Source organism: Muntiacus reevesi, chromosome X, assembly GCF_963930625.1.
Source record: "Muntiacus reevesi chromosome X, mMunRee1.1, whole genome shotgun sequence".
Classification (NCBI taxonomy): domain Eukaryota; kingdom Metazoa; phylum Chordata; class Mammalia; order Artiodactyla; family Cervidae; genus Muntiacus; species Muntiacus reevesi.
This window is the reverse complement of record NC_089271.1, coordinates 104,376,045-104,389,962: the sequence shown is the minus strand read 5'-3', so window position 1 is coordinate 104,389,962 and position 13,918 is coordinate 104,376,045. Positions and strand designations below refer to the sequence as shown.

Below are 13,918 nucleotides of genomic sequence, written 5' to 3'. Positions count from 1 at the left end.
TCCACAGGGACTGGACCATTTCACACTGCCACTGGCAAGGCCTGAAGGTTCCTATTTTTCCACACCCTTGGCTGCCGTTTTCTGCTTTGATAACAGCCATTCAAACAAGTATGAAATGATATCTCATTGTTGCTGATTTATCTTTAAAGGCTAAATCCTGAACTTTATTGGGACTCCTGTTAAAATTTACTGTGACTCTGGGCCATAACTCTAGCCTTTCTGGATCTTTAAGAGTTTTCTTTATATGGCTCAATTTTATTTCCAACACATTTGGTTTGTAAATAAAATAAAAATAAAGGTAAAGACTATTTTTTAAAAGATACCTTTACAACGGCAAGGTCGGTCTAGCACAACCACCTTAACCAGATAGTCCAGCTTGACATCACTAATAATGGCACAGGCCACCATGAAGTGTCCCCAATGGGATACAGGTGGAGCCCACAACCTCACAGTGTGCAGCATGTGTCCAAAGGGTTTACCCTGAATCTAGTTCTCAGGAAGCAGTCAAAGCCAGACTGAGGAATATTGTACAAGATAGCTGCCCTGGATGTTTGAAAAACATGAGTTCAGGGAGATACGGGGGGCCCAGGTGACAGCCAGCCATTGTAATAACTTTTCACTCAGAGTTGAGACAGGCATGTAGGAGGCCCCAGAGTAGGGTTCTGAAACCACCTGCTTGGGATTTAACAGGCTCACTGAAGCTGTTAACATCAGGCTCACTGAGGAAAAACTCTAGGGATCAAGGGCACAAGTCAGGAGGTTTTAGCAAGAGAAGATGGCAGTGTGGTGCATGATGGTGGCAGTAAGTGGGAGAAATGGTGTAGACAGATTCTGAATGAAGAGTGGTAAGAGTGCTGAAAGACTGCTCATACAGCGCAGACCGTAAGAGAAAAGATGGGCCGCTATCAGCATGGTTTTCTGGCCTGGGCAACCACTGCCATTTCCTGAGAAGGGGAAGAGTGTCAAAGGCTTAAAGTCAAAGGTCAAATATTCAGCTTTGGGCACGTTAGACTGGCTGTTGGAAATCCAAGTCCAAAGATCAAAGAAGACATACAGGCTTGAGAGAAAATTTGGAAAGAAATGGGATGACAGTGCAGCAACATCAATTTATAAACTGCTCAACACCTCCCCTCTGAAGTTTCAAAAAGGATTCTCAACCTGTCAGAAGATTTCTCCCACCAAATAAAGGTCTATGGTCATGTCTTCAAACTGTTTTAACATTTTTATCAATGACATGAAAGAAGACAGTGCATGCAGCACACAAAAATCAAAGGTTCAGAAAAAAACTGGGCAGTAGAGAGCAAACTTGGAAAGATCCAGAAAGGCCAGAATGATGGGCTAGAACCAAGAAAAATTTAAACAAGAGCCATTGATGGAGGAGCTGAGGTGGCTAATGTCCCCTTGCAGAGGGCTGAGTCCCAGCTAGAAGGGCGCAGGTAATGAACTTCTGCTCACCTGTAAGGGGGAAGCCCCTGCCCCCTGCCCTGAGCTCAGAGCACACTGCTGTCACCTCCATGATGGCTCTCCCCATCTTGGGGTGGCCCCTACTCTGCCCCTCCCCCTTCCGAGCCCCCCATGGACAGGGGCCACCCTCACCAACTCTGGCTCTACTGCTCCCCTGCCCTAGGCAGAAAAAGCTGCGCTGGGTGGTGAGGGGGTTTCTGTACCAACTAAAGGCACCCCTGCTGTCAAGCAGCATCACTTCTGCATTTCCATACCTGGCTCTGGTGCTTCTGAGACGGAATCAAAAGGGTCGAGGTAAGGGAAAAACTTCTCGCCTTCCACCGGAAGTGGGGCTGTCCTTCCGGGAACATAGAACATCAGAGGCACTCGTGTAGTGACATCAAAATTACTGTATTTCGCCCATTCTCCATGTTCACCGAGAGCCCATCCTGGTTCACAAAAATCAGAGCATGACAGAATATGAATCAGCACCTCACAGCTTGCTCACTTCAGTCAGACACCACTTCATTCCCTGTTGTAAAAGCCAGAGGAAGCAAAAACTCAGCATCTAGAAGAAATTCCGCTAGAATTACCACACAGAAAGATAAGAGGTGGAGTCATTGTGACTCAAATCACACAAGCTCAGGTTTACACTTGTAGGTGTGTACCACAAAAACAAGATCTCTGAGACTGAGGCACAATTTCTCACATTTTAAAAAGACATGTGTATCTTTTTCAATTTTTACAAAACACCACAGACCAAAGAAAATAACTTCTGGTTCCACATGCTTAACCTTGATTTAAAAACAACTCCTAAGCCTCCTTTAAAATACCTCTTGCAAAAGACAGCTTGAATACCCCAAGCTGGCAATTTCCAATCACTTCGAGTGCCCTTTTTGATATAAAAAATATAAAACAGAGAGACTGTACATTAAGTATTTCATATTAAAAAATAAACAAAATCATGTCAAGCTGCCATGTACAGGTTCAAGAAGGCTTCTGTAGTTCGGATGTAGGCAATCCCAGGAGGGCCCTTTGGGAAGGGCCATTTGTCATCAAGTGCAACTGCCTCAGAGCAGAAGCTAGGTTCCAGCTGGCCTGGCCTTCACAGGGCTTCAGGGGCCATGGTAGCACTGGAGGAGGAAACTGGGCACTGAGAAGGGGGTTCCAAAGGTGATGGCAGATCATTAGGGAAACAGTGAAAACTTATGACACCTCCATACTTAACTTATGAGTCTTTATAAGGTGTAAGGTAGGCTTGTGAGAAATGACACAGAGAATTGCCTATAACATTAAGTGGAAAAAACAAACCAGGGAACAAAACAGGACATAAGCACAATCGATCTTGCCATGTTTTATAGCTATACATTATGCACATACACACTCATGACATAGAGTCCCATGTATATGAATGACGAAGAATGGATGCCTATCTGTCAGCACCAGTTAGCTCTGGGCAAGTGGGATAAAGGGCAGTGTGCTCTGTGTGCTTCTTTCTCATCACAATGAACACATGCAACACATGCTATGATCTAAAATTGTCCCACTTCATATATGACAATATTAGAGAATTATTTTCCTGTTTCTAAGTAGGACACTGATACTATAGTCAAACTTCAAAAGAGCCAAATTTATTAGAGATACTGTTTAGAAAACTGAACTACCTGAGCCTGGCTTGAAAACAATTTGGGGATAGGGGTGTGGGTGAGGATGAGACCAACAAGACTGCTGTGAGTGGATAACTGAGGCACAGGTACATGGGGAAAGGGACTCACTGGCCCCAAACACACCTCAGAAAAGAATTCTTTTAAAAAGATATTTTCATTATTGGAACAAGTGGGAAACTGCCTTAGAGACCCAGAGTAGTGAGCCCCAGGATCCCAGCAGACAGGACAGCGGGGATCAGGCCTGAAGGCCATGTTGGGCTCTGCCAGCATTGTTCTGCACCCTCCTCAGACAAACTAAGAGTCCTCCAACCCTCTCGGTGAGAAATGGGGGCTCCTGCTGAGTTCACCAAGAAAGAAAGATTAGTCCCACCTACCCACTTCCACCAGCTAAGATACTTCTTTGACTCAAAAGAGGCCTGGCCTCCATGGAGAGAAGTCCTGGGTCTAACAAGGTGGATACAAAAGCACCCAAGACTGCAGACTCAGGGCACTCCTGATTCACGGAAGAGAATACACATCTATTTCACGCAAGCTAGGGAAGTTTTCACAGACAAGTTAAGATGCTTTGAGTAACTCGCCAGGGCCATTTCAAAACACTTACCATGATCTGAGGTAAGTGCCACGATCGTGCTGCTGGCCAGCTGAAGGTCATCCAGAGCACTCAAGAGGCGGCCGACCTGTGTATCCAAATATGATACACAGGCAAAGTAGCTCTGGCGGATTTTCCGCTGCAGATAAAAAACAGTAAAGCAAGTGACTACAATTTAATGTGTATGGCATACCCAGATACAGTGCTTGTTTGAGCGCCCCTCCTGAGCCTGTGCCCTTGGTGACATTTTCAACAAGAATAGAATACTCATTCCCTCCCCATACCCTCGCCTCCACGTATGTATGTGCTAAGTTGCTCAGTCGTGTCTGACTCTTTGTGACCCCATGGACTATAACCCTCCAGGCTCCTGTGTCCATGGATTCTACAGGCAAGAATACTGGAGTATTCTTGTCCGAGTGGGTTCCCATTTCCCTTCTCCAGGGGATCTTCCCGACCCAGGGATTGGAATTGCATCTCTTATGTCTCCTGTATTGGCAAGCAGGTTCTTTACCACTAGTGCCTTCCACAGCCACAGCCAAATTCCCACTTTTGAGGGCAAGTCAGCAAATTGGCTTTCACTTTTGGGCACAGATCACAGTGGATAGATATGCCTCTTACTATTCACTTCTGTCTCCTTCACATATCCTTATGAGTCCCAAAAATGACCATGTACACAGAAACTGACGCCTCAACCTCCCAAACTCTGAAGTGAAGTGAAGTGAAGTGAGGTCACTCAGTCGTGTCCGACTCTCTGCGACCCCATGAACTGTAGCCCACCAAGCTCCTCGATCTGTAGGATTTTCCAGGCATGAATACTGGAGTAGGTTGCCATTTTCTTCTCCAGGGGATCTTCTCGACCCAGGGATCGAACCCAGGTCTCCCACATTGTAGGCAGATGCTTACTGTCCCAAACTCTGAGAGTCACGCCAAAGATGCCATAAAGCTGTACTCATATCCTGGGCTGCTCTAACAAAGTATGACATACTTAGTGGCTTAAAACAACAGAAACAGATTGTCTCCCAGTTGTGGAGGCCAGAAGTCTGAACTCAACGTGTAGGCAGAGCTGGGCTCTCTCTGAAGGCTCCAGGAGAAGAATGTTCTAGCTTAGGGTGGTGGCTGCAATCTCTGGGGCTCCAGCCTCTGCCTCAACTACCCGTGGAGTCCTTCTGCTGTCTCTCTCCTCTTCTCATGAGAACCCCAGTCACTGTGGATGTGGGCCCGGCCTATGACAGCATGAGCTCACCCATGTCACATCTTCCAAACAAGGTCACGCTCTGAAGCCCTGGGGGTCAGGACTGTCACAGATCTTCCTGAGGGACACAACTCAACCCTAAGGGGGGCCATGAGCAGGCCTCTCCTCTGGGTCGTTTGTCACCTGGCAGGAGATAATAGCCATGTTCTCTCCAACAAGCTGCCTACCGCGCACCCTCCCCAGACTCTCGGCCCAAGTGGCTCCTGGAGCAGAAGGTGTCTGCTGACCTGACTGCCCCTGCCTTTTTCATGGGAAGGAAGAAGATCATGTTTTCAGTGTCTTCCTGGGCCGCCTGCATCAGAATCCCCATGAAGATGTGTGGGCTGCACGGTGTCCTGGCCCCACTTTGACTCAGAGAGCTGGAAGCTGGGAGTGGAGTCCGAGAACCTGCATTTCCCACAAAGCACACCCGGCGATTCCAACGGGAAGACAGTGTGAAAACACTGTTGTCTGCCTTCCCATGTAGAGGGCCCGTTGGAATGTTCATGTGGTAACAGAAGGGCAGGGCCACATATGGAATATTCCAGAAAGTGTGTCCTCAACATCCGCTTTGCACTTCAGGGAAGGGGGGGCTGACAAGTCAGCACAAGGATTCCAACTCCTGAATTGCTCTATCCCCACATCATGACAAATGGACCCCAGACACAGCAGCTAGACAGCGCTGGCCATGTGTGTGCCCCGCTCCCTCTGCAACAAGGCCCCATCACTAAGCCAGCTTTCCCACAGCTTTCCCAAAGAGGAGACTCACCAGGACCAGCAAACCCAGAGTTTCAGCTAGCACAGGAGTCACCAACCACCCTCTACCTGACAGACTGTCACCTGGATTCAACAGCATCTCCCATTAGTGAGGGTCACCCAGGGCTCATCTCCATCCTGGGGCCCCAGCCAGTGAGTTCCCAAGTCTCCCGACAACCCCCTTCTTTGGAATAGGGATGCTGAAGGGGAGATTTGTCAATCTACCCAGCACATCCACCCCTGACCCCTGTGCTCCACAGGATGCTTCACACATAGAAACTTGGTACCTGAAAATCAGCAGGAATAGGGCCATAGGGCACACTGAGATTTAAGGCTTGGACGTCCTCCCGCTGCCTGAGGTCCATCCAGGGGTTGTAAGCCACCAGAGGAAGACCAGCGGGGACCTGGGGGTCAGGAGCCAGGCTGACGTTCTCCAAGGGATATAGCTTCTGAAATTCCTTGGGGGAAGAGCACACAAAGCCACCAGGTTGTCACTATTCTGGCAAAGGCACAGGCTGGGCCTCTTCTCTCCACCTGTGATGCACTGACACAGGTGTCTCCCCGCCTGAAAGTCACTGTCACGAGACACCAGTGCTAATGCAATCACTTGACTGGTTTCCTGCAAACCAATCAGTGACAGTTCTCTTCCTTCACAGGGACCGATGCCCTCCTATTTCTGTCACCACCTCCCCTCCAACTAGAAAACATGTGGAGAGTTGTTGCCAGCTCCCCGAACCACTCTCATGTTCACAGTCACTGGGAGAGCTCACAGGTTATGATTATAACAGTGAAAGCATAGGAGACACAGCAAAGGGGACAGTCTGGGGGACACCAGGAACAGCCCCAGTGCAGTCACACAGGATGTGAGTCATTCCCCCAGCAATGAGTTGTTTGACATTTATGCCACACTGCCAGCAGGGAAGCAGAGGATCATGAAAGCCTCACCGCCTAGGGCTTTGACGAGGCTGCTCACCCAGGTACTTTCTGCCTGCACAGATCAAAATCTCAGACTTGAGGCAGGAAAGCAGGGGTTTCTGTGGACAGTCCAGGCCTAGAGAGCCACTCAGCAGTTTTGGGAGAGGGGAGAACACTCACTCCCAGGAGTCAGGTTCCCCAAAGCTGGGCCAAGGTCAAACCTCATGAGCAGGCCCAGAGGTAGGCTAACTCCTTCTGCATGGGACACAGAAGTGAGTCCCCCTCTGGCAAGGGGGCTGACAGGTCCTGCAAGGAAGGCCCGATGCCCTGGGCCAGTCAAAGGCAGACAACCACAGCATCAGAGAGCAGCCTCTGGTCTCCACTCCCATCGCAAACAACAGGCCTGCTTTGTGAAACCAAAAGGATGGGCTGCTTAGGCCCAGGGAAAACATGATAGGGAAAACTGAAAAATATTCTGCAAAAGAAGTGACTAAATACTCTAAATAATATGCATGTAAGCACAGGATTTGAGGCTCAAACAAGCCACACAGGGCCCTGTGTTTCAAAGCTCAGGGGAAAGGCAGTTAAGTTGACTAGGGTTGCACAGCCCCTGGAGGGGTGTCCCAGGGACCATCCCTTATTGTGGGCTAGGGTGGCCAGCTCTGTCGCCCTTCTCCATGATGATTTCACCATCCACCCCTACATGACTCACTGTATCCAAGGAAAAAACCCTCCAGTGGAGGAAGGAGAAAACACAGCATTTCCAACTAGATTACTATCCTAAGTCTCCTTAAGAAGGAGCCTTGACCTCTGAAACCCAGCATCCCACCACTGAGTACACCAGTGCCATCAGGCAGCCCTGGTGACTGGGGATGGCCAGATGTGGCCACCTTTACAATGACCCAGCTATCACAGCTGTGCTGGATCAGCCCTCAGCCAGCTCTTCACCTTGGGGTATCTGAAGGGGATGTGTGGCTTATGGTACCCCACAGCCAGGAAGAAAGGACTAGCCAATGTTTTCATCTTTCCCAACAACTGTATAGCTTGCTCAGTGCTCTGCATATCAGGTAGGGTGCCCTCAGGCACATCCAACACATCCACGGGGCACAGCAGGTTGGCATGGAGTTCTCCATCCGGTCCCCTACAGGTCTTTCAAAACAAAACATATAAAATCAACTTTTTAAATGCAAGAAACAGAAGCCATGAGAGTTTCACACAACCAATTCAGCTTTTTTTACCTCTAGAACATTAAGTATTAGACTAGACAGGCACACAGGAAGCAGTACCGAAACACAGAAGTGCTTCTTGTTTTCCAGGCAGAGGCCAGAAGTCCACCAGCACTTAGCTTCCTGTTGTGTATCTTCTGTTTCTACATCATAATTAATTAAAGGAAACGCAAGTAAACTAATGATAAAAAAGATAGCTGTCTCCAACTCAACAATAAAAAACATAGCCAAAGGACTTGAATATATATTTCCCCAAAGAAGATAAACAGATGGCCAATAATTACATGTAGAGATACTTAATGTCATTAAGGAAATGAAAAAAAAATGTTTTCAATTTCAAAGCCAGACTAAAGCTCCTAAATGACAGGGCTGCAGTTAACTGGAAAAAGTGATAGTTGGTAGAATTTTGAGGTCCTCATGTACATCATGCACAGGATGGAACTGAACCTACTTCTTCATTTCCTAAAGCAGACACGTTGGCCACAAGGCCAATTTCAGTTTGGACCATGGTTTCTACCTCACAAACACCCAGAGGCAGTGGCAGCTGCTGCTAGGTCTCGCTGAGGAGCATCCTTTCACAGGCCTGCCTTGTCCACGCCGCCCTGGCCAGGACAGCCACCACCTGCCTCTTAGTACCCACTCAGCTGCCATGTTCACATGGTCTTGCAACACCCCTGGGGATGTGGTGCAGTCAGACCCATCACTTTTGAGAATGATATGAGGGATGGGTTCATGGACCTGGCATTTGTGAGGCCACTAAAAGTAGGGAGATGATCTCAGGGAACAGAAGGCTTGAGATGCAGTCTTCCAACCTTATTCTGTTAACACTCAAGCTATTGGCCAAAGGTCAGAGCCCCCTGACTTTCACTGTATTCTGAAATGAAAGTTTTCATGAGTTTAGAAAATTCTTCTGCATCTCACCAATCTCCCCCAGTCCACACCCTTCTCCCACATGATGGCTCTAAAAACCTCCAAGAAACATGTCACTTCTCAGTGCTCTAGCTGGTGTTCTGAATTTCTTAAATGTGAGTTTTAGTTGCATTTATACACTGGGGGGATGGTGAATCCTCTGAACCGTCACTAAGTTTCCTTATAGACTCCTTTTTTTCATAATGCTCTAAAATTTTAAAGGTCTATCAAAGGTCTATCAAAGGTCTCAGCACCAGAACACATCCATTAGGCCTGAGACAGAGAGACAGACAGTTGGAAAGCCTTTCTCCCCATCTGGGCTGAGGCGCTCAAAGCACAGGTCTGTCTTCTCCCTTCCATGTCTCACCATCTCCTCTAACCCTCTGCACAGAGTTTTCTCCAGAGGGAGCACAAAGGAGCCATTAAATAAGTCTTACACATTAGAGCAGAAGTTTCTAGAGTGACACATCCCAGCCAGCTTCTAAAAACTCAGCCACCTCTCCACTGGACCTAATGCTAAAGATCCTAACACTTGTCTCTGTCAAGTCATGAACACAAACCAAAGCCACAAAGCTCACCATAGAACCAGCTAGAAAGAACATAGAATACATGCAATAGTTAACTTTAATCTGGTAGACAGAGAATAAGAGGTTCCTCTTCAGAACAGTACCCCTTTCAGAGTCTCACCTTGGTGTTTTCATACTTTTCAGAGGAGGGATGATAAGGTGGAACAGACCAGCTATATGGAGAATCATCACTATGATTGGAAGATATCCCTTGGGGGGAAAAGGAAAAGTCATTAAATACAGCATGGCGGGTCCCTCAATGCCCTCCCCACCCAAAATGTACACTTTGCACACAACTGGGGAAGGGCCAACCCCCTCTTCTGGCCTCAGTCACCTCATCTATGAGATCAGGAGCTAGGCCAGATGACAAGAAGTCCTCACAGGAGCTGTCCCTCTGGGCTTCTTCCTGAGCCCTGAGCATTGGACCTGGCCCTGAAGAGCCCTCACTGACACCTCTCCCCACCCAACGAGGAAGGCAGCAGGGGCACGGGCACAACCAGGGATGGCTAGGCCAGGGAAGCTCCATGAAGGGGGAGCCTTGTTGGATACCAAACAGACAGGAAGCGAGGGGAATGGGACTTGAACCCCTGACTTAGGACATCAGGGCCAGTGCTCGTTCATGACACAGAAACCCACCCAACCTCAGTAGTCCACAGTCTATTTGGGAAAACAACATAACAAGGTGCAATACCCAGGAAGGACAGCAGCTGCCTGGGGAGGAGAAGCACTGTGGAAGCGGGGAGCCCTGGGCACAGAGGGGACATGGGTCCGGGCAGGGGGGGCATTGAGGGCCCTGGACAGAGGGAGGGAGAGCCTGTGCGGCTCAGTGGGGAGGAGCGAGGGCAGCACGAGCACACAAGGGGACTGCCCTGACGAGCTGGGCAAGGTGGGCCTGAGGCAAAGGCACATCAGGCAGAGGGCTTCTCAACAGCACAGGCACCAAGATGTGGCTCACAGACCTGCTCCAAACCCCAGCACTGCCCTCCGTGCCCGTGCAACCTCGGGCGAGTGACCTGATCTCCCCAGCCTCAGTTTCCTCCCTGGGGAAGTGACACCCATGAGAAAACCCCACCCCCAGCCTGCCAGAGGATCAGGGTGGTGGCCAGGCACTCAGTCAAGAAAGCCAAGTCAGCCTCGAGCAGGCCCCTCCCTGACAGAACTGGTTCTTGAGAACAAAGACTCTCTTGAAAAATGTGTCTTCACGAGGGCTGCAGTGCTACATTTGTCCCCACTAAGACAATCCCATGAGCTCATTCTTGGGAGGAAGGAGGCCCCCTTCCTGAAGCACCATCTCCCCTCCACTGTGTCTCCTTTCTCGGGCTCTCCCTCCAGTGGTTCTCAGGCGAGGGTGTCAAGATGGGAGCAGAAAGTTCTAGTGCTGCCAGCCTTTTGGCCATGCAACATGATTCCTGGCAGATTCGCCTTCAAAACTGGGCCCAATTTTGCAGCCCCTCCTGATAAGTGCTACATGGGACAGAGCTTGGGCTCACAACGCACCCCCATGCTCCCCTGGGAAGGAAATCAAGGCAGCTACCACTCCAGCTTCCCAGAGGAGGAATGGGAGAATCAAAGATGATGAACGATTTGCCCGAGGTCAACTGCACAGCTAAGCAGTGGCAGGATTGAAGGCAGGAGGAGAAGGGGACGACAGAGGATGAGATGGTTGGATGGCAGCACTGATTCAATGGACATGAGCTTGAGCAAGCTCCGGGAGTTGGTGATGGACAGGGGAGCCCTGTGTGCTGCAGTCCATGGGGTCGCAAAGATTTGGACACGACTAGGTGAGGAACAACAACAAAGCAGTGGCAGAGCTGGGACCAGAAGCCAGGGGCCCACACCCCACTGCTACTGTCCATCAGCAGTTCACTCTGCCTCCAGAGATGCTCATCCAATGGAAGTGAGGGAACCTGAAAACAAGGGGGACTAAACTACTGTACATGTCTCTGTTAGACCACCATGCTGCCATTAAAAATGATGGTGTGAATAGTCACTACATGGGAAAATGTTTGTGCTTAAAACACTCACAGCATATAACTATATATACATATACAGGAAAAGCTCAAATCAGAAAAATAATGCACTCATCAAAATACAACTCTTCTCCATGTGCCACAAGTACAAGTAATTTATATTCTTTAGTTTATACTTTCCTTCTTTTCCACCCAACTTTTTGCAAAATAACCATGAATTACTTCAAGGTAAAAAAAAAAATTAAAGTATGTGCTTCAGCATTCTCATTTTGGCATTAAAGAGAGCCAGTTCACCAGGTAGTGTTGAAGGTCAGAGACCCTGGTACCAGCTCACTCCCCTCTTTCTGACCTAACTCACAGACAGTGGGCAGACAACCCCCCCAAAATTGCAGCCTCTTCACCAGGCAAGTCAACAGAGCTGCCCAGATCTTACTTTATTGCCAGAGAGCCCAGGGTACAGGGGGTCAGGTGCAGAGCTGGACTCACAGGCAATGCTGGCCCCCGCTTCCTTCCCCCCATCACCAGTATCCGAAAGGAAGAAAAAGCTCTTCTACCATTTCTCACTTTGGGTGAGAACACAAAGTCAAGGTGAGAAGTGCTACCTTGGACAAAGACATCAGTGACTAACAAGGTGTCCACCAAGCCCAAAAAGGCCTCTGCAGAGAGAACTCCAGCCCCAGGAGGGGTCTCCAGTCCCCAGGCACGAAAAAAGAGAGAACCCAGACTCTGCAGGGCAAGCAGTACCAGGGTGAAAGACTTTTCCAACCGACATGGTCACGTAGCCGTTCTCCTTGAAGTACTGGGGGATGGTGGAGAAGTTTCCAGCGTGCACCCTCCAGTAGGAGTTGAAGTCATACAGGCGGGTAGTGTCTGGTCTCCTCCCAGTGAGGAAGGACACGCGGCTCGGGGCGCACACGGCTTGCTGGTAGGGAGCAGAAGCAAAAGGACACGTCCTCAGAGGAAAACAACGTCTGGCAGCTAAAAGGTAACCAGGCAACCTCCCGGGTCCTCAGCTAACAGCTTGGCGGCTGAGTCATGCAGATCTCAAAGCCAACCAGCTGGATTTGGGCCTCATGCCAGAAAGAAGTCTTTCCCGAGAGGAGCGGAAGGCCTCAGCCCCTCCATCCAGCAGATGACTGTGTCCTTCTGCCTGATGGCGTCTCTCTGGGGCCCGGAGCGGGCAGGGTCTTGGGGGGCACAGGGGGGAGGACCACCATGGCAGCACCCCCTCCTTCTCAGTACCAGGCCATCCACACTGTGGGGAAGAAAGCTGAGCACTACAGTAGGACCAGGGCACACCCTCCACCCCAGGAGAAGTTCCCTTTGAAGGCAACCAGCTGTCTTGCCAGTGGACAACCAGGTTTTCTCAACCACCATTTCCCCTTTAATAAAGAGACGCCATCCCACAACCCTCAGTGCACAGTGGGAGGGGGGCACACCCAGAGGTGCCCAGACATACCTGGGCAAAGGCATTCTGGAAGAGAAGGCTGCGGGAGGCCAGCTGGTCGATGTTTGGGGACCTTATGAGCTTGTTCCCGTAACAGCCCAGGGAGGGGCGTAGGTCATCCACGATGATGAGAAGGACATTCAGAGGATCTGCACGGGGGAAGGGCTGCAGTGAGATCACCTGGACTGACACCTAAACCCCACCAGTGGCAGATGCTAGGGTACCAAGAGGCCTAAGGCTGGCACCGAAGCCTTGACAGCCCAGCCAGCCAAGCCAGGGAGAGTGGAAGCGGGCGCACAGAGGAAGCCCCAGTGCTGGGTGGCAAGCAAGGTTAGGCTCTGGCCATGGCCTCAAGCCTGGATGAGGGAGGGAGGGAAGGAAGGAGAGTAAGAATAGGGAGGGAGGGCACGAGGGATGGGAGAAGCGATGGTGGGTAGGAGGGAGGGGAGGAAGGATGGACGGAATGGTAGGAGAGAAGGAGCGAGGGAGTTAACGAGGGACCTAGCCAGGGAAGGAGACGGAGCCCCGCAATAGGGACGAAAGACGCACCTGTGGCATTGCCTGGCGCCGCGGGTTCGCGGGAGGCACAGACAGCACCCAGCACCAGGCCAAGCCATAGCAGGGAACGGCTGGATGGCGGCATTTCTGCCCCAAAGCAGCCGCTCCAGGGCGACGGCTACAGGTTTCGGCAGGGCCGGGCCGCCCCCGCCTCCTGTCCCTCATCAGAAACTCGGGAAAGCGGCGAGAGGCGGTTATAAGCCGCCGCACAAGCCGAACCCTAGCCGAGCGCGACTACGCCTGCGCGAGATCCGGGCCACAGTGGGCGGGGCCCTGGCTCTAGCGAAGCGCCCGCCCCGCCCCGCGGCCCCGCCCACCTGGCCGACCTCCTCGCGGGGAGCGGTGGCCCCGCCCACCTGGCCGAGCGTCTCGCGGTGGCCCTCCGCTCCTTTAGGACAGGAGCACAAGGAGTCTTTCCAGGTGTCCTCAAAGATTTCCGTTGCAACCACTGTCCTCAACCAGCAGTTTCCCACCTCTTTGCCTTTGCTCGTGCAATGCTTTTCACCTGGAAGTCCTTCCCTTCCTTCTTCTGTCTATAAAAGTCATACTTTTCCTTGCAGATCAGCCCGAATGCCATTCTCCTTCCATGGTGTCCTTTAAGAGCCCACCTTGCTCCATCTAAAAGGACTCCTCTCCTATGC

General features: G+C 50.6%; 1 protein-coding gene across 2 annotated transcripts in view; it reads right to left on the bottom strand.

Moving 5' to 3' along the window:
- The window catches only part of IDS (iduronate 2-sulfatase), a 28,528-nt gene extending 15,011 nt beyond the window's left edge, over nt 1-13,517 (bottom strand). For both annotated transcript variants that reach the window (XR_010660392.1, XM_065915183.1), the window contains exons 1-8: nt 13,269-13,517; nt 12,732-12,868; nt 12,017-12,194; nt 9,424-9,512; nt 7,550-7,750; nt 5,974-6,144; nt 3,712-3,838; nt 1,719-1,892 (exon numbers count right to left, since the gene is read on the bottom strand). Coding sequence is in view for 1 of the 2 variants with exons in the window: in XM_065915183.1 (XP_065771255.1) it covers nt 1,719-1,892; nt 3,712-3,838; nt 5,974-6,144; nt 7,550-7,750; nt 9,424-9,512; nt 12,017-12,194; nt 12,732-12,868; nt 13,269-13,362 (1,171 nt within the window). In the remaining variant the exon portion in view is untranslated. The remainder of the gene's footprint in view (nt 1-1,718; nt 1,893-3,711; nt 3,839-5,973; nt 6,145-7,549; nt 7,751-9,423; nt 9,513-12,016; nt 12,195-12,731; nt 12,869-13,268) is intronic.
- Between the last annotated feature and the right edge of the window lie 401 nt (nt 13,518-13,918).